General features: G+C 29.1%; 1 protein-coding gene and 1 pseudogene across 1 annotated transcript; both read right to left on the reverse strand.

Annotated features, from left to right (window-relative positions):
* Nucleotides 1-5,918: 5,918 nt before the first annotated feature.
* LOC125867960 (uncharacterized) lies at nucleotides 5,919-7,176 on the reverse strand. The gene has a single exon (XM_049548550.1). It carries the CDS (start codon nucleotides 6,987-6,989, stop codon nucleotides 6,132-6,134), a length of 858 nt encoding a protein of 285 aa, XP_049404507.1. The 5' UTR covers nucleotides 6,990-7,176; the 3' UTR covers nucleotides 5,919-6,131.
* An 11,963-nt stretch (nucleotides 7,177-19,139) lies between these two features.
* LOC125867959 (probable inactive poly [ADP-ribose] polymerase SRO2) lies at nucleotides 19,140-22,286 on the reverse strand (annotated as a pseudogene).

Genomic DNA, 22,286 nt, shown 5'->3' on the forward strand with positions numbered 1-22,286 from the left:
TGAATCTTTGTACGACTACTCCCACCGTTTCATGTTACTTGACCCTCGTTGATTTGACACTTTCTTTGGCATTGTTCTTCAAGATAGTAGCTATAGAAGACCAATGAAGGTTCTGAATGAGAAGTTAATACGAAGAATTTAGTTATTTATGTATTAATTATTTCATCTTCCATTCTATATAAAATAATGTATAATAATTATGCATATTTCTAATTTCAAATCAAACACATTAATTTTTTATACACGAGTATCTTATTTTCTAACCAACTACGTACTATTCAACATGATATTATTTATTTCGGAGAATTTAATTATTTATGTATTAATTATTCCATCTTCTATTCTATACAAAATAATGTATAAATACTTCTTAACTTATATATGTATTAATTATGCATATTTCTAATTTCAAATCAAACACATTAATTTTTTATACACAAGTATCTTATTTTCTAACCAACTATGTACTATTCAACATGATATTATTTATATAGAATTTAGTGTTTGCTTAACTTACCTACAAATCACCTACCAAATGAGATTCTATATTACTACTCAGTGTTTTCAAAAACATTTTTTGAGGTGAGTCTCGGAGCGGGGCGTACCAAAAACGCTCCGGGCACAAATTAAAGACGTAAATCCATAGGGCGTAAGCTCCAAGCATAAAAACGTAAGTTCTGGACGTTTTTTTATTCATTTTTGGTTTTTGAACCTTTTTTTGCTTTAAATCATATTTTTTATTATTGTTGTAATGATATTTCTCAAATAGTAATTGTAATACTTTTTTCTTCAGTATTGATTATTAATACCTTTCTCAAATAAAAATCATTATAGGTTATTTATTAAAATTTACTTATAAAATAATTGAAAATTTTACTTTTTTCAGTAATAAAATTATAAAAGTAAATATATATTGAGACTACGCCCCGTATCTCGAGACTTACATCTCACCCCATGCTACATAAAATGTCTCGCCTCACGCCCTGTCTTTTACTAATAAGTACATTTGGATGTGCATGATTGGCAAAATGTTTAATGGGAATCATGATAGCATTGCAACTTACTCATTCGACCTTTACAGTCTCATTTTAAAAGGAGCAGTAATTCATCAATGTTTGCAGGCACACCTACAAAACATGAGTGCCATTAATGACCACTGCAACTTCCATAGGGACTTATACTGCAACTTCTTTTTTTCTGTCACCTCGTTCAAATCTCTAAACTGCAAAACTCATATAATACCCCTTTTTTGTTTCAATTTATTTGTCGTCCTAATTTATTTCAAATTTTTAAAATTTTAATTATAAATTCAGACATAGAAATTGTAAGCATTTTGAATATTATATAAATTTTTTATTATTAATAATAATAATTACTAATTTCAAATATTTTAAAAATAATTACACTTTTTATTGACTCTCGAAATTTTAATTGTGTCGAAGAAAGTATCACAATTATTGTACCTTATTCAATGGAGAAACTCTTTAAAATTTCTCAGTCTATTGTACCGATAGTTTGATGCTTCAATTCCTATGCCCAACGAAATAAATGTCATCTCCTTGCCTTTCAACAACCCTTGAGCCATATATTTTATTTCAAATTCAAATATTTTGAAATAATATTGACGATTTAATGTTTGTTTTAAAATTTTATTTATTATTTCAACTTAAAACTTAAAAATTAGAGAATATGAAATTCGAAAAATAAATTTTGAGGAATACTATTTCAATTTTCACTCACAAAGTCCAAATAACTTCACTTTCAAAAATCATTTTCTAACCTCAACTCTTAATTTTTCTTCCTAACTTTAACTCCAACAAGATCACTATTGACTTTGCATACTTATTAAGAAATTATAAATAGATGTGTAATTTTAATAAATTACCTTTTGAATATAATAAATACAATGTTTTGAAAAATGTAATAAGGAAATGACTATAATTAACGATAAAAGTATAGAAACTAAGTGTAAAATTATCCATTGATTTCATAAAGTAAACAAATATTATTAGATATCTCAAAATAGTAGCATAGTAAACACCTATTATTGAACAAAAGGACTAAATTTTAGCAGCCAAAATAACTAATAAATGCTTTGTTGGATGTTCTAATTAATTCTTGTTCACTATCTGTGCATGGTCGGCTCAAGCATGTATGCCCAATTAATATCTCTATAAAAATGCCCCCATCTCTAAATATTCATTCGATTCGGAACAAGTTATTTCGTAATTAATATGAAATAAAAATAACATTTTAATTTTGAGATAAGATTTCGTAATTTTATCCAACTAAATGTGGATAAATTCATCCAAAATTAATTTCAAAATTAGTTATTCCTTATCTTTCGTATTAAAGGAAATTAAACAAGACCTAAGAGTTTTACTCCCACTGTCCCATATTAATTGTCCATATTACTAGAGATAGTTGTCCTTAATTATATGTCACTTTAAAATATCAAGATAGAATTAATATTTTTTTTATGGGAAGTGCTAAATGACCAGAAATTTGGTCAGAATTTGACCAGAAAATTTAAAAAACTATAATATTTTTTAATTTTAAAATAAACTGATATTTTTTTCCATTTTTTAGTTAAAAGATATTAAAGTTAAAAAGGTAAAAATGTTTAAAAAGGTAAAATAACATAGATAAAATATCATTCTGGCCAAAAAGATTTTTCCTTTTTTTTAATTTTACCTTTACAATTAATTCTTTTTCGAAAGTATAAACAAATTTGTAAAGTTTTCAACAAAAATTCCTAAGGCATAAATTAATGAAACTATAATTTATATTTATGACTTCATAAAAGAGTATAAAAGAGAAAATAAACAATTAATATACTCCCTTTGTTCATTTTTACTTGTCACTTATTTCTAAAATAAATTTTCATTTTTATTTGTCACTTTTGACATATCAAGCAAATACTATAATTTTTTTCTTCATGTTTTACCTTTAATATTAAATACTTATTTTTCAAATTATTTTCAAGACATCATTTAATAGGGATAACTTGGTAAAATATATATATCAATAATTATTTTCTTAATAAATATGCGAAGTTAAAGTGTAACAAGTAAAAGTGAACGGATGGAGTAAGACGGAGGAAGTGACATAAATAATCTGTCCTTTTAATGCAACTACTTTAGATTCCATCGATGGTCCTTTTAATTTTTTCTATAATTTTTTGAACGTATTTATTTATTTATTTATTTGTTAAGAATAATATCTTTGTTTTTTGAATAATAAAGAGCAGCCCCATGTGCTATTACATGTTCAAATTTTTCTGATGGAAGTTGGAGGATACTTCATAGAATGCTCGTGTGTGTGATGAGACCCAAAAAAACATTAAATTCCCAAAACTTGCATTAGACAAGGACATGGTTGGACTGAGTTTTTTTCTTGACGGCATCTAATAGATAAGCCTAACTTTCAAAATTATTGTCACCATGATCAATTTGGTCATTTTTGTACAACCCTCCTTTCTTGAATTTTTATAAAAAAAATTATGATAACTAAGATAAGGTGAGAATGGCTCCTGTAAAGGACAATAAGGCTGAAATGATTTGGATATGTGAAGATCATGAGATGTGTGGATATTCTAGTGCGAAGATGTAAGAAGTTGACTATGAATATATCACTCCTCGATCCTAGACCCTAGGTCTAGCGGGCATCCGTTGCAATTGTTGGCCCAAGCGTACTCATAACATGAGTATATATTTAGATAGAAGCGGAAACATAGTTTAAAAGCATTTAAGAAACAAGTCTTACAAAAAAAATATTTTTTATAAAGTGACACAAAGGTCAAAAGTCAAAACTAAAATACACAATAGATTTTTTATTTTATTTTTCATCCGGTGTCCAATACACACATTGAAGCCTGACTAAATTAGTATCCGCGCCGGAAAGTCCTAGGTAATATTATAAGTTTTTGAGCATAAATTATTGCTTATGATACATAATCATATGTTAGAATTACTTAGAAATCATGAGAGTATGATTACATTGATTTGTAAGAAGTTATAATCCCTTTGATATGTGGTAGATCTTCCTCAAAATCAAGTCTTGACCCTTAGGATTGAGTTCTTGATTTCAGTAGACATAGGAGGATAAATGTTTGAATCTTGTAAAAATTCTTGAATTTATGTTGTAATATTATGAAAAATACTTACCTACATTTCGTAGGGTAAAAGAGAGCTCTTGGAGGTTGTAGGGGTATACCAAAAAGTGAAAGTGAGTAAATAAACTCAAAATAACTTTTTATAAAATCTGAAAAAATATATCCAGATATACATGTGATATATAGATCGTTTACCAGATATACAGACCGTGACATGAATCGTAAATTCACTTGGAACAATCCCCATTTAATTTTGTTTTAGACTTATTAAGGTTCGTAAAATTCAATTATGGTTCGGTTCAACTGTGATTGTTTGACAAGATTTCACTAAAATGACTATAACTTCTTGATTCAAATTCAGAATGACAAACAGTTGGATGCTTTGAAAAATGGACGAGAAGACCATTAATTTATAGATTATGGTCTACACAATTCTTTATATTCAAAGAGATATGTTTGTTTGAAGTAGAGCCTAGTATAAATTTATACGAAAACTTAATTGGTAGAGAAGCTTTCAACCAACTATGTGTTAGATGTCCCTTATGACTTTAATTCAAATACACTATTCTTTCTACACTAAAGATTTAACCTTTATACCTTGGCAAAATCAAATTCATCGAGTTTGGTCTAATTTCATGCGTGAAACGATTCAAATTAACGAAAGTCTGGAAGTTCAATGTGTTACAATATGATTTTATGAGAGGTTAAGGTAGGTCGGAGAGGTATTGGTGAAAGATGATTAGACAAGACATGCCACTGTTTCAACTTATGGAGTATATGACCTTAATAGGAAGTAATGCAGCACACGAATTAGGGTAGAAGGTTAATACATAGTTGAGTGTAGTCTCGTCGTAGTTTTACTCTTGTAGTTTTTTTATACTACAATTTTTGTTACTATCTGTCATTTCTTGTACTTCGATTATCATATTTTTTTGTCGTAGTTTTTATTTTTTCTTGAGTTAGATGTCTATTGGAAACAATTTTTCTGTCTCCCAAAAAAGGAGTAGAGTTTGTATATATTTTATCCTCTTCGTACTTCATTAGTAAAATTGCATTAGTATGTTATTATCGTTGTTAATGTTATTATGTGCTTAAGCATAGGTCTATAACCAAATCAATAAAATATTCATCATTAAATAACAATTCTTAACAGTTTAGTTTTCAATTTAGCCGATAAGAAAACATGTTTCCTTTCTTATTTCTTTGTTTATACCCTCTTTCTTCAATAATGATAACCTTTATGCACTTTGTACAAGTATATGTTACCCAACGAACAACTAATACAAAACTAGACCCAACGGCAAATAAATACCTACAATTGAAAAATGAAATTGTGTTTATTGAATAAACATGGTGTTGTGATAACTCATAATATTAACAACCATCAATTAAAGGATCAAAAGGTCGTAGAAGTACTGTAATAATAAAATCAACGCGAATAATATATTCAATACAATTACCCTTCGGGGTGGCCCAGTGGTTTGGACTTGGAACTTCCATGTTGGAGGTCTCAAGTTCGAAACCCCTTGCCAGCGGAAGCAAGGGGTTTGCCTTCTGGGTCGAGCTCGTCGCACCAGGCTTGCCTAGTGCGGATTACCTCTCCTATGTGATTTGCAAGCTATTGCATAGGAGCGGGAATTTTACTCTGTGCGCACCCAAAGCGTAGCGGCTGTGGATTTCCCTTGTTATCAAAAAAAATAAAATATATTCAATACAATTTTATTCTGAAAAGAATAAGGTATATATACAAATTTTATCACTATTTCATAAAAATTAAAAGATTGTTTCCGAAAGACCTGAGTCTTTAAGTACATAATTATATGGTGAATTAAAGATTTTACATTACAAAGCTCAATAAGGGGAAAAAAAGGCCAACTTATACCTCATAATCCCTTAGGCCATGATCTAAATCAAACAAATCTAATTATTGACTAAGCAAATTACATTACTATAATATTAAAATTAATTAAAGATTTCCATAACCCAAGAAGGCAAAAAAAAAGAAAGATTTTTTCACTTAGAATGGATGCACATTCTTCGTTAATCCACCGTTCACATTTGTGAAAAATCCGACGAGCTCCGGCCGGTAAGGAAGATACGATCGCCGGCGATCTTCAGCTTTAGCTTTACTCTTCATATAAGCTTCATGAGCTAAAACCCCTTCACTCTTCTTCACAACTTTCTTCGTCTTCTTCGTTACTTTTCCGATGACTTTCACTTCGCCGGAGATCTCCTTCTTTTTCTTCTCCGACGTCGTCGTTTCATCTTTCGGAACAACTTTTTCCTCTACTTTTGCCGCCGGAGTTGTTGGGTTTAAGAACACAAAGGTATCTCTTCCGTCACTGTTACTCCGGTGAAGAAAGTCTTTAAATCTCCATAGCTTTGAAAATCCGGTTGAATTACTCTTTTTACATACCTCTGGATTGTCCCGTGTTGCTTCAATTGCTTTATTTTTCGACCATTCACAAAAGGGTCCGGCGATTTCTTCACTTGAAGTCGCCGGAATTGGGTTATCTTCCGTTTGTATAAATATCTTCTTTACCGGTGGCCTGATCGGTAATTGTTCCTTCAAAGCTTCTAAATCTTCGTCGGATAAAAGAAGATTCTGATTAAACAACGGGAACAGAGGTCGGATTTGACCATTGTAAAACATCTCATCCGCCGCTATCGGCGGCGCGTCTATCCCACACGCGAAAGAAAACTCTTCCTCTTCATTTTCATTATCATCATCATCTTCAACTTCCTCCTCCTCGTCGTCCTCATAACCATCTTCTTCGATTATCTGTTGTTTCATACTCAACTGCTCTGTAAAATCTTCGGTTAATTTTTCGATGATTTCTTCGTTATACGAATCTTTTAAGGTTTCAGAATCCATTTTCTTGAAATACCCAGAACCCCAAATTTGATTTGCCGTTGAAATGTGATTTTTTTGAAGAAATTTGAAAAGAGAGAATTTTGAGAATTTGAAGGAGAAGAATAAGGAATATTTATATTTTTAGTATATAGTTTTTTAGGAGGATGAGGATTGGGGCTTGAAATAAATGAGGCTATATATTGGGTGGTTGGTAGTAGTACCAAGTTTGGTTTGTCATGTTATAAATACTACTACTACTTTCCTAATAACTTCCAAATTTGAAAATTAAAATATGTAGATATTATTTAATGTAGTTATTATTATGATATAAAATATGTAGATATTATTATTATACTAATATACTTGACTAGATCATACTCAAAGGGAAAAAAATCAATCAACTTTTTAGATAATAATTACACAATTCATTTTCAAATAATAAATGAGGTTTGAATAGTTGCTTCGTTTTATTTTATAGAGCAATATTTGACTAAAATATAAAAGTTAAGAATGATATTTTTTATACCTAATCATAAGATAGCGCTCCCTCCGTTTAATTTATGTATTTAGATATTTACTTGGACACAATTTTTCAACAAAAAATAAAAAGACCTTTTGTATCTTCCGAGCTCAAACAAAGAATAGTTTTTTTTTAGAGTTAAATTTAAAAGGAAGGAGATATTTTTTTTGTAAACTAATAAAAAAGATAAATAAATTAAGATGAAAGGAGTATTTTTATGAATTACAAATTTGATTCGACATGTCAAGCCAGGATCAAACTTCTCTTTTCGGACAACACATATAAAGAGACCGACCCTCCAATAGTTAAATAATTAGTAAACCTTAGAGATAGAGAAAGTAATAATTAGTGAGATGATTTATAATCTTACAAATATTTATAATTTATTTTAAATCCAAGTTTTTCTACTTATTCAATCAAGATGAATCATGAGAATTAAAATCTATAAACTTAAATATATATTATCACATCCTTTTAATATAAAAATATATTATAAAATTAAAAATTTACACATAAAATAATAAAAAAATTAAAAAATAAGTTTGGGGGAAAAAGGAAAAAGTAGGGAAGGTGAAAGGAAATAGTAGTAAATGAGGAGGAAATATTGAAAAAAGAAATAAAAAAGGTGTTTCCGCGTTAACGCTAGGGACAATGTGTCTCTATTTGTTTCGAGGCACCAAGAAGGAGGGCCGGTGGAGATGGGGCTGTCGAATATGACTTTTTGACATTTTTATATCAATCAAAACACATGTTCAATTTCACACTTATTATTTTTGGGACAAAAAACTTATTTCGAAAGATTCTCAACGTATTTAAGTATAGCAAATCAAATATTTATGGAAAAAAGGGTAATATAACTGTGAGATAAACAATTAACAAGAGAAGCAGTATAAAACATTCAAGAAAATAAGCAATACACAATGAAATTATGTGGTAATTGAAAATATAATACTATGTATATAACTAATACTATTACAATAGATACAACGCTAACGAGGTCCAACTAAACTTGAATCCACTGAAAAGTGAACCAAAACTTAATTATCTACTGACCTTTTACTCTAATCAGTAGCCTCCAAATCATCTTATCTAAGACCTCAATATGTTGATATTTTGATATGTCTTATTTAAAAAATTTATTATTAATCTTTTAATTTTATAATTTTAAGATAAAAATATATTTTAAACGTGTTATACATTAAAATTAAAAATTGTTAAAAAGTGGAACAAACAACTTAAAACGATGGCATATTATGGTAAGAAAGGAAAGGAGATGTTGACAAAAATAATATTGTATGGTCCAATCGTGCGCATAGAAGAGTATATTTCGTAATTGTGTGGGGAGTCGTTGTTGTTTCTAGAAGACAGGGTTATTAATTATTATATTAGGTGACTTGCCGTGATTAGGTAGAGATTTGCACTTAATCATATGAAAAGGTATATTAAGATTAGTAGTTTTACCAAAAAAAAAATATATTCAGATTATAGATTTGAGAGGAGAAAAAATGGGAAAAATTACATAAATACACAACTTAAAATATCATAATCTTTAAAATTTCTTATCATTTAGAAAAATTATAAAAATCGCTCTCGGATACATCCCTATCCTCTCTTGATACATCTCTTCCCTTTCGGATACATTCCTCCCATTAAGTAATGTATTGAACTACCAAAGAATATATTCGAAAATAATGAAAAATTCAAATTTTTTGTGATTGAGAAAACTTTTACTATAAAATAAAATATATTAGCCTCAAATGTATGAAATTTCGGTAAGCTTCCCAAATAAATACCCCTCATATTTGGGATAAATATACACTATATACTTTTGACTCTTCAAATTTGTTGTGCACTTCTAATTTTGTCAAATATTTAATAAATTTTAATGGTTAGATTTAATGTGAACTGTGATTTTTCTTAATGGGAATTGATAATTGAAGTGGTGTTTTTTTCATTTGTTGTTGCTTTTTTGACATATTTTTGGTAGAGCAATTTTTTGAGAGATATTTTTTTAATTTTATGGTCTTAAACATGTTATGTGAAAAGTTGAAATGAAAAGATTATCGAAAAATAAAAAACTTTTTTTTAAAAACAGTTAAAAATAGAAAATAANTTTCTTACCATTTAGAAAAATTACAAAAATCTCTCTCGGATACATCCTATTCTCTCTTGATACATCTCTTCCCTTTCGGATACATTTCTCCCATTAAGTAATGTATCATTTGTAATGTAGTGGACTACCAAAGAATATATTCGAAAACAATGAAAAATTCAAAAGTTTTGTGATTGAGAAAACTTTTACTATAAGATAGAATATATTAGCCTCAAATGTATGAAATTTCGGTAAGCTTCCCAAATAAATACCCCCTCATATTTGGGATATATATACACTATATACTTTTGACTCTTCAAATTTATTGTGCACTTCTAATTTTGTCAAATATTTAATAAATTTTAATGGTTAGATTTAATGTGAACTGTGATTTTTCTTAATGGGAATTGATAATTGAAGTGGTGTTTTTTTCATTTGTTGTTGCTTTTTTGACATATTTTTGGTAGAGCAATTTTTTGAGAGATATTTTTTTAATTTTATGGTCTTAAACATGTTATGTGAAAAGTTGAAATGAAAAGATTATCAAAAAATAAAAAACTTTTTTTTTAAAAATAGTTAAAAATAGAAAATTAGGCAAATAAATTAAAACGGTAAAAATATTTTTTATTTTTTTCAATAGTTATTTTAGGTGTGTGATGCCCTTTTTGGTGTAGTAATTTTAAAGATTTGACTGGACTTTCCTAGTGTTGCTAATTAAATTTTATAATTATGTCGTTTCTTTAAGTTATATTCTAGATAACGGTAGACATTGAAAATTTGTAGGATTACAAGATGTGTTCAATTTTAGTTGGAAACTCTATAAAGTTTGTATTTAATTTTAATTAAGATTCTTGGAAGTTACTCAACAGTCAACCCTAAATCATAGTTCATGTCTATGTAAAGTGTGTTATATTCTCTTAAAAAAGGCATCTCAAATATTCCATAAATTTGTGAATCTAGGGATCAACAAATTTATACTCACAATCTTAATGAATAAAAATATGATTTTTCATATTTTATTTATGATTTCATATCATATTTGTGATTGTAATTTGTTTTTCCGTCACTTTAAATTTGTTGCAATCGAAACTGTTGATGTGATCAGTGATGTAATGGATTAATTAATCATATATTAAAGAGGTGACTAGTATAAAAATAAGTGTATTTTCAATTATATCGTGAAGATTCTGAAAATTAGCAGAATCTTTCACATCCAAAATATTGTTTTTTTTGTACCTTATTATGATGGCAAAATGCCTAGGCCTTTTCCGATTTGGATGTTATTCATAAAGGTCTCATCAAAATAATACTATCATTTAGAAACAAATTATTGATTCTCTTGAATAGATTATGGTTGCAAATATTAAAATTTGTCTGATTTTAAAAAAAATTGTTTGATAAAGAAAGTTAAAATGAGGGGGAAAATTAGTAACAGAGATTTGGGGTTGTCAATGCTCATTTTAGATTATAAAACAATCATAAATATTTCCCCAAACCCCTTATATGAAATAATATTCATAAGCTTGCAATCTTACTTAAATCTAATACCTCACCACATTTTTCATAAAATTCAACCTTAATCTTATTGCATTATATATTTTAACATCGATCACTTTATATCAATTAAAAAAAATATAATTTGAGAGTATCAAATTTTAACGTCATTCTCAGAAAATACAATTAAAAATTACTTTTTGATATAAGTTCTCGTATCATATTTTGTATAAAGTAAAATGTAGAAAACGATTTTTTTCCAATAAAATTTTATTATATGAAATCACATAATACACACTAGAATCATATGAACCATACACCTTAATAGGTGATGTCATTATTAGTAAAGAGGATAAATGTTACAAATAATAATATCTAAACTTTGGCGTATCAAACAAGTAGTTTGGGACTTACATCATTCCTTATCTGTCAAAATAATAATAATACACGTATTGCCTCATGTCACTATAACCAAGTTTCAATTTTTTGTATTTATTTTTGAGGTGTATATATGTTAATTAATGTGCTTCTTCATCACGGCATATCTGTCTCCATTTATTTTTTATTCCAAATATGTAAAGCAGTTAAACAAACAATAAAATAGAAAGTGGGTAGTCATTTGTCAATGAGCTAACTAATTAAAGCTTGACTTCTTTGTTAAGTCTTTTTTTTGTCAAGAAAAAGGTGAAAAGTCGAAAATGAATTCACCAACAACGATGGACTTTGTTGGTGTAACAACCATACACATTGTGAATGTGAATTGGCCAATGTGGATTTGGAAAGTTCTCTAATTACTATGTTACAATATCTAGTACTCCATTAGAAAATTTAATAATTTTATCATTTTAGTTAACATTTCTCTGAAGGGGTGTGCGAACGAAACTATGACAAGTAAAATGGATTGAATGAGTAATAGATAAGTTCTAATGTAATATCTGTGGTGATGTTTTTCAATTTTTTCATATTTAGTTGACTTTAATATTTTGAAAAATATTTTTGAAATTGGCTTATTCTTTCCCAATATAAGAAAAATAATTCCTAGGAAAACATTTTTAAAAACTCTCTTTAAACATCATGATAGGTGCCCGCGACTCCACCTTGAAAAACATAACCCGCGACCCAACTCCCACTCCCAATCCCAACCTTGACCTGGGACTCTACTCTAGGCCCCAGTTCCAACTCAAAGCCCAAACCAAAATCAGGACCTGATGACCTCAAATTGGAACATGACTCCCAACCCCAACTTAAGTACTCGAGACTCGACTTCAAATCCTACCTAATACCCTTACTCAACTCTCGACTTAGACCTAATACATAACCCCTCACCCGAGACCCAAGATCCTACTCCCGATCCCGACCTTGACTCGGGACTCGACTCTAGGCCCTGATTCCAACTCGAAGCACAAACCAATATAGGGACCCGACCTCAAATTAGAACACCACTCCCAACCCCAACCAAGTACTCGAGACTCAACCTTTAACCCTACCTAGTACCATTACTTAACTCTCAACTTAGACCTAATATATGACTCATGAACCCGAAAATGACCCTGGACCAAACTCTATACCCCGTGTCGCAAACCAATTCACAACCTTGACTTGGGACCTAACACTCAACCCCAATTTAGGACCCAGACTCCAACCCCGTCTATGGACACGACATGGGACATGCGGTTCAAACTCTTGACCACGAACCAAGACTCGTCACTTGACTTTAGCCCGAAATCACACTAAACTCGATCCTAACCTATGACCCAACTTTCGCTCCCAACTCCTAGCTTTGTTCCTTATCTCAATTTGGGACTCAACTCCTAACCCTGGCTTAGGACTCGAGACTACCCTTAACCACAGGCTTAGCCCTGACCTAACACCCAAGACATGACCCATTTGGGACCCAACTCCCAACCCTAACTCGGGACATGACTGTTGACCCCTACTTGGGACATAACTTTAGCCCCGACCTAGGTCTAGAATCCTAACCCTGATCTGGGACTTTACTCTTGACCCAAACGTGGGACTTGGATCTTGACCCCTACTTGGTACTTGACTACTGACCTAGGTCTCAACTCCAAACCTCTATCTAGAATTCGACGACTCCTTACCATCATTTCAACCCAAGACCTGACTCCCGACCCTATGTTAGACTTCAAACTTGATCAACCCTGACTTAGGGTCAAGGTCAGGTCATGGCTTAACATCAAGTCTCTAATCTCAACTCGGGATCGAGGTCAAAGTTAGGTCCTGAGTTGGCATCAGGTTTGTGTCCTGGTCGTGGCTGGGGTTGGTTGTCAAATCAATGGTTAGGGTTAGAATATGGTTGGGGTTTGGTCATGTCTGGAGACAATTTTGGGGCGAAGTCATATCTCGTGTTGTGGTTGGTACAGGGGTATGGGTTCGTGTTAACGATCGGGGGTCTGGGTCTTGGTCCGTTGTCGTAGTATTGCTGTAGATTATACCTAAATGATCTTGAGACAATATTTTCTTCTTACTAATATTATTATTAATATTTTATTATTTGTAGTAGTATTAAATTGTTGCTATTAGGTAACTAACTAATATCGCAAAAAATAAATTATGTGTTCTCACTACTCTTCTTTCATTGAAAGATATCCAATTGCAAATTTAAGTGTTTTAGCCAATTCAAGTGAATATAATCAAATCTCTTAATTGATTAATTTTGAAAATAAAAAATATATTTCAGCTGATACTCTAGAAAATGGGAAGTAATTTTTCTTCAGTCTCTCCATTTCCAAGTCTGTTCAATATCCATTAACTCTCTACTTGTAAATTAATCAGTGTCATAAGTCATCTAAAAATATAATTAATTAATTTTACAATAAACAAAATTTCAATACCTTTGAAGACTTACTATTACCTAGTGCAGTAGTGCCAAATCCAAAGGGCTGCTGAAATTTCAATACTTTTTGGCTCTTAGATAGTCAATTAAATTAGGTAAACAATAACATTATTACTCTTTTGATCAAAGAAGCAATAACAAGCATAGCCAGAAACAAAAGTTTTTTCCCCCGTGAATCAATAAAATATTTATGCTATAGAACATGATTTTTTCGTTTATGTTTTATCAAACCAACTTATTGGGAAAATGCATGATGAAAAACAGGTTTCATTGAAATAGTAGAGAACTTCTTATGAAAACATTACTATATTTTCTTTTCAGTCTATCTATTCAATTGAAATATCTATGAAAACAGTCCGTTAATATTTTCAATAGTAAATTCAGTGGCAAAATAGTAATTTTATTAGTAGGGAAAGAAATGGATTTAAGCTATGCTAATTACTTAATAAGTGGCCTATTTGTATAGATTTTTTTTTTGTTGCTTCACTTGGTGTTTGGTATTAATTTGTATTGAGGTTCAACTAAATTTAAATTTGCGCTAAAAAATCTCACATTAAAAGTAAAACATTCTCTTATAAAAATAATTTCATACTCAAAACTCAAATCTGAAACCTCGTATCATTCATTCTATCACAACCTTATCAATATATATATCATATTTAAAAAATGGTGGATGGTACTGGGCCTAAAAATATATATATCATATTTAAAAATTGTAAAAATTAGGCAAATCACATAGTATAAGAAAGAAATTACTTCTTTTCCCTACTCTTTCATTAATTACCAAACTTAATTAACGGGAGGATGCATAATATAACAGCGCGGATACTTTAATTAATAACGGCCGGATACTTAAACTAATAAAGTATCCGGTTAAGTTGAATTGGGGGAAAATAAGGGATTTTTGTATTTTAGTAAAAGAGTAGGAAAATATTGAGAATAGGTAAAGAAGTGTTGTGTATTTAAGTAATTTTTCCTTTAAAAAATGGTGGATGGTACTGGGCCTAAAAGTGATTTTTTTGCTACTCCAGTCAAATATAATGGCCACTGAACCCAAGTTTGACATTGACTTATTGACCAGTCAAAATTAACTGTTAGAATATTTATAAACAATTTGTCATTGTGGACCACGTTAATTGAATCTCTTCCAATTAATTATTTAAATATTTTTTTTGTTCTTGAGCTACATTTTGAAAAAGTTTAACGGGTTCGAGTTTTGAATATGAAGAAAATAATATTGAAATCGTCATTTTCTAATTGAGTCGTATAATATGCGATACAAATTTAATTAGGATTTTATTTCAAGCTTCGGGACACTGAAAGAAAAAAATAAAAAAATAAAGTGGAATACTTAGCTTACCTGCTCCATGTTATAAAATATTCTCAAGTTATTCTTTATTCTTTGTCCCCCTAATTAATAATCTCTTGCTAACTAAGAAACACACCATTAATTTTGTCATTTATAGAAATGTTAGAAAACAAATAAATAAGCATATCCAAATATCCAAAACTAATTAGAACGCCACAATTATGATGGTGGTTAGATTGATTTTTCAAACAATGACCTCCTTGAAAGCTACTTTGGATTTTTTTCATTATTAGTAGATGCTAAATCCATAAATAATATTTAGCCATGTTAATTTTTTTATTATGCTTTGATTATTAATTATTATTATTTTTGTTCATTTTCTCATGAAGTTATTGTTAAATACAACAATGCAATTATTCTCTTTATGGTGGGGGTGTTCACTAGAAAGAGGAAACTGTTGTGTAAAGAGAGAATTCTTTGAAATTCTAATATTCAATCTTATTAAAAAAAATAAAAATAGTTATAAGTCATTTATAAATTATAGTAAATAAAATAGTAGCTTAATAATGACTTGAGCTGAAAGGACTATTCTACCCTTCTATGTTATATATATGTTGAAAAATGATGAGAACTATTACTCCCAAACATACACAAATATACGTATTCGCCAAGTAATAAAGAATTAACTATTCTAGATATCGTTCTTAGAGAAGCTTATATATTTTGATCACCTAAATTTAATTCAATTAAACGATTCAAGAATTTCTACAATTTTGTGGTTGTATTATAACTAAAGAACAACTAAACTAATTAACGCAATTTAAAGTGATCTACAAAAAATAAGATTTCGTGAGAGAAAGATCTAGAGTTACGATGATGATTAACATGATAATAGGATTGAGTTTATTAATTATTAATTGAACCTATTGATCTCCTATCTAGAGGTTTACGAACACACCTTTTTTTTTTCTTTTCTTATTAAGCTTGCAATTTCCTCTTTTGAATATAACTAACTTGCCATATATATAATTCGATTGGAGATCAAACAATTAAATAATTAATCATACAACAATTAAATTTAAAAAAAACATCTCTCACATGTAAATCTATCACTTGTTCACATGTTAGGAAATAAGCAAGATACATTGTACACAAGCTAATAAGCCAATCCATGAGATTTAGTTTCAGATGAGAAATGTTCAGTTGTCTATAATTTCTCATGAACTAGCATCTATCCTGTCTGCTTTACATATTAGTACATGTTTTATATATATATATATTGACGTCCTAGAGTCTGAATAATTTTATAAACACAAGATCATGTATACAAGTAATTATAGATTCTATCAGAGACTTCGTACACATTGTAAAGTTGTCATATGTATTAATTCATAGTTTCATTTGCCATTTACATTAGTGTGATCAGTTGGCTTGTCCCCCATTTTCCCTTACAGCTGCAGTAACTAACACTATAGTTTTGTGTTTATTTTTTTGGAGCCTATTTGGAAACTGTATAGTGTATTGTCTAGTTAATAGCAATACGATTCTTTTTTACTTTTTCCTTTTATTTGTCTTTCTTTCTCTGATTTTCAAGAAAAGTACAAAATAATAACTAGGCCTTTTTTTTTTTACCCCTCCCCAGGAGATCCCGTGGTGACACAAACTCACAATCGAGGAGTGCTTACCATTCGAGCAACACTCTCATGTCATCTAGGCCTATTTCTTTTCGGAATACTACACTCTACTCTTTGTTTGGATCAAGGCCCAATCAGTTTCCAAAGCCCATTCATTTCTATTATAAAAAAAAATGGAAAAATTATCTTATTACATTAATATTCTTACCATATTTATAAATTCTCCCTACAGTTTGAAATAATTACACACTATCTTACTAATTAATAATTTCATACCAACTTTTCAAATACACCTAGATATATGTATTTTTTCTACTAGATACACTATGATATACAAATGTATAGGGAGAGAGGCGAGAGAGAGAGGGAGAGAGGCGAGGAAGATAGGAGAAATGCGAGCAAGAGAGGGGGAAGGTGAGCGAGAGAGTCTTTGTATCCCAAATACATAAGAATCACACTAGATACATGTATCTAAAATACCAGATACATTCCAAATACATTCAGAAATACAAATACATAGGGAGAGAGCGAGCATAATAGGAGAGAGGCGAGCGAAAGAGTCATATGCATGTGAATCCACTTGAAAACTGGAACAAATTACACCTAATTTTGACCCCGTGTATCATAGATACATGTATCTAGGGGCCACAATTCATGACACATTGTAATTTCAAAATTCATGAAAAGACACGTAATTAAATCCTAAACTAATGATATATATATATATATATATATATATATATATATATTGTTTGCCATAATCAATTAACTTAAATAGCAGCTCAACTAAATATTCTATCATCATCGCAGAGTTTATAACATACTCTATAATAATATTACAAATAATAATAGTTAAATACTAAAAAATTAAAATAAGGAAAAAACATAGTCAGACCCCTTGCTCTACCTTAGTGTTAAGTAGTGAAGTATCTCCAGCTATTTGCCTCTACTTCTGAACAAATACCATTTTTGAGATCTTGTTTTTCTATAAATTATAGAATTCATATAATCAGTAATCAAATACTTGTTAAAGTAGTTTACCGTAATAAATTTATAGTCACAATTTTATTTTATTTTTTAATAAAAATACGTACCTGAAAATCTTCATAGTTCTTTGAGATCAAAACCATTCTTGAAGGATGTAAAAAATTGGAAAGCACACGCAATGCCGTTATTCTTTTCGGAATACTACATTCTACTCTTTGTTTGGATCAAGGCCCAATCAGCTTCCAAAGCCCATTCATTATCTATTATAAAAAAAAAAAATAACTTTCACATATAGCACACATAAAAATCATATTTGTATGTTATAACTATAGTTTGCATAATTACGCTCCATAACAAATTTTATGTTTGCTATGGAGCTTTTGATTTGTATAATNTATAAAAAAAAAAAAAATAACTTTCACATATAGCACACATAAAAATTATATTTGTATGTTATAACTATAGTTTGCATAATTACGCTCCATAACAAATTTTATGTTTGCTATGGAGCTTTTGATTTGTATAATTCGCTAAATACATCCAATTTTATACAAATTGTTCAGTTTTGTATAAATTCATTTATACATTGTAATTTGTATAGTAAAATCTTTATTTGTATAATTATAAGTGTATAAGACGAAAATATATGTATTTGTATATACACTTTTCTCTCGCTTTATACAAACACTAACACATTTTATACCGAAATGTATAAAATGGCTAATTGTATATCGAAAATGGCTAGCTAATTGTATACCGAATCAGATGACAAAAAAATGAGATGTTTGCTGCGAATTATAAATAAAATAAACTATGACTATAACATTTAATTTGAATTAATAATTTGTTATTTCATACAATTTTCCCTAAAAAGAATGGAAAAATTATCTTATTACATTAATGTTCTTACCATATTTATAAATTCTCCCTATAGTTTGAAATAATTACACACTATCTTACTAATTAATAATTTCATACCAACTTTTCAAATACACCTAGATACATGTATTTTTTCTACTAGATACACTCTAATATACAAATGTATAGGGAGAGAGAGGCGAGGAAGATACGAGAAATGTGAGCGAGAGAGTCTTTGTATCCCAAATACATAAGAATCACACTAGATACATGTATCTAAAACAAATTTACACCTAATTTTGACCCCGTGTATCATAGATACATGTCTCTAGGGGCCAAAATTCATGACACAAATTGTAATTTCAAAATTCATGAAAAGACACGTAATTAAATTCTAAACTAATGATATATATATTGTTTGCCATAATCAATTAACTTAAATAGCAGCTCAACTAAATATTCTATCATCATCGCAGAGTTTATAACATACTCTATAATAATATTACAAATAATAATAGTTAAATACTAAAAAAATAAAATAAGGAAAAAACATAGAGTCAGACCCCTTGCTCTACCTTAGTGTTTGGATACAATATCATGACAACTCTTAAGTAGTGAAGTATCTCCAGCTATTTGCCTCAACTTCTGAACAAATACCATTTTTGAGATCTTGTTTTTCTATAAATTATAGAATTCATATAATCAGTAATCAAATACTTGTTAAAGTACTTTACGGTAATAAATTTTATAGTCACAATTTTTAATTTTTTTAAATAAAAATACGTACCTGAAAATCTTCATAGTTCTTTGAGATCAAAACCATTCTTGAAGGATGTAAAAAATTGGAAAGCACACGCAATAAATTTGAAAATTTTATACGTGGTGTGGGATTCAATGGAATCTTCTTGATTTTTGAAGAGTTACCTAGAAAAATAGGACAAGTCGGTCCGTTAAAAATAATTATATTCACTAGTCAAATATATAAGTAGTTATCCCAAATTACTTGCCTATTTACAAAATCAAAATAGAAATGAATCAAAATTTCCATGTTTGATCGTTACAATTAATTCTTTTCGGAAAGTGTAAACAAGTTCGTATGTTCCAAAGAAGTTTTTGTAAGAATATATTAGTAAAATCATCCTTCTTATTGATGATTTCTTAAGGAACATGTAAAAGAGAAAATGAACAAATAATATGGGACGGATCAGAAGAAGTAAGAGTATATAGTACTATTTTGTATCTGTTCGCTTTTACTTGTCTAATATTTCAAAAATAGATTTAACTTTTATATATCAAGGAAAGGAAAGATAATTATTTGTTTTCATGTTTTATCTTTGACATTAATTACTTATTTCCAAAAAAAAACTCAAGACCTAGTACTAAACATCAATTCAGAAGGGATAGTGTAATAACATAGTCATATCAATAATTATTTTCTCAATGAATTCAAATTTTAATGTGACAAGTAAAAGTAAACGAAGAAAGTATACTTTATGTACATCATATATTATATCAATTTCGTTCTTTTTTCTAGCAGATAAACTAAAAATGTATAGATAGCAATAAAAATCTTGAATCTCTACATTAGCATAATAATTTAAAATAACCAAATTATGAATCTTGAATTGCTTACCTAATAATAATGGACCCTTGAAACTCACTAGAAAATTTGGTAAAATATGAGAATTCATATTAGAAGGCCAAATAATGTATGTTTTGGGAGCAAAACAATTGTCAACTCCAGAGTCAAAATCTTGACAAGTTGGCTGAAATTGTTTGGATGAAGCCTCAATTACTTCTGTATTTCCTAATATTACTCTGCAAAGTAACATATGTCTTAATCCATTCTCATCTTCCACTGCCGAAAATACCCTTCAATCCAAAAATAAAAAGTCAAATAAATAAATTAATTAATCTTAAACATTTGAAGTAATCAAATGACAAATTCAATGTTCATATACTTACGTAAAACCAATCTAAATTTTAGACTTAACAATGACTTGTCCAAGACTCTTGATATGTTTGTTTCATTTTATACACAAAATGGTCAAATATAACATAGTATCAAGTTGTCAACATTATTGGAAATAGTTTAAATGTATATGTTGTTATTTTTTGATTTAAATATACCATTTTTATTATAACTTAGCATAAATTTATCTTTAATTTTGACACATAGATACACTTCAAGCTTAAAATCAAATGATCCAATTTAAATACACCATTTCTTAAAAACTACTAGTGTAATTCGATTCGATTTATTTTATTATCATCATCTTCTCTAAGGATCACATTTCAGTTTCTCTAATAAGTGTCGGAAAAATAAAATTAGCCAAATTTGATTCTTGAATGAATTTTCTAGTGAACTTATCAGAGAAACTCAAATTATAAACAACTATATATTTGAAGCAAAAGTATAATAACAATAAGGTATATTAAAATTAAAAGTATAACACTTTTTATATTTATTATAATTATTTATGATATATAAAGGTATGTTTGACTTTTCCCAACTTATATATATGTGGCGGTGTGTAATTTGTCGCTATGTTCAGGAATAAAAAGAGTCTTTGACACATGTTAATTTTCACAGATATTATAAGAATAAAAAGAGTCTTTGACACATGTTAATTTTCACAGATATTATAAGAATAATGTCATTACGGATAAAATTGAAAAGTATAAAATTAATTTCAAAAATAGAAAGATGAAACAGCTAAACAATAAGTTATTAAAATGTTTAATTTCTTACCCATCGATGTTTGTAGGATAAAGATGAATACCATTGCCAAAACAATCTCCAGATTTTGGTTCCATAATTGTAGAAAATCCATGTGAAATAATTTTACAAATTTCATCTTTGGAAGAACCAATCCAAGCATATTTAATATTAGCATCTCCACCACATTTTTTCCGCATTGCTTTGGAATAAATACTAAAACTTTCTGACCTCGCTTGCCCCAATATAGTTGAGCATGAATTTTTGTGTATAGCCACAACTTCAATTTCATTTCCCAATTGTCCCATTCCACTAAGAAAACCTGCCTTGATCAAATCATGCTCTTGGTCACGTTCTTCTAGCTTGATTATTCCATTTCTCTTCAACAACCTAAATTAGTACGAGCAAATGTAATATACGTGGATAAATTACTAAAATTTTATGAATAAAATCAAAATTCTGAATTCGTTTCTGACCTGAAGTGACAATTCAAAATTGGATTAGGAGACTCAACTTCGGAATCAGAAGAGAACAATATTTCACGGTTCTCTATTGTCATGGAAACTTGATCATCATCTCCAAGTTGATCCATCTTAAGAGTAAGTAATAAGAAAATAGAAGAGTGAATTTATATAAATAGTTGGAGAGACTTATAGGCAATTAGAATGTGTTATGGTATGGACATATATTATGAGACATGAGAAAAGAAAATAAAAACAAGGTGAGAAAAGGGAGAAATATCCAACCTCGTGAAATATCTAACCTAAGATTTTGTCAACATTAATTTTGTTATTCAAGTACAATGTATAAGACCACTCTTCGTTTAATTATAGGTCTCAAATTTATAT

This window comes from Solanum stenotomum, chromosome 6, assembly GCF_019186545.1.
Source record: "Solanum stenotomum isolate F172 chromosome 6, ASM1918654v1, whole genome shotgun sequence".
Taxonomy (NCBI): domain Eukaryota; kingdom Viridiplantae; phylum Streptophyta; class Magnoliopsida; order Solanales; family Solanaceae; genus Solanum; species Solanum stenotomum.

What these genes read in the sequence shown, in the direction of transcription:
- LOC125867960 (XM_049548550.1), bottom strand. Translation starts at nt 6,989, where the DNA reads ATGGATTCTGAAACCTTAAAAGATTCGTATAACGAAGAAATCATCGAA.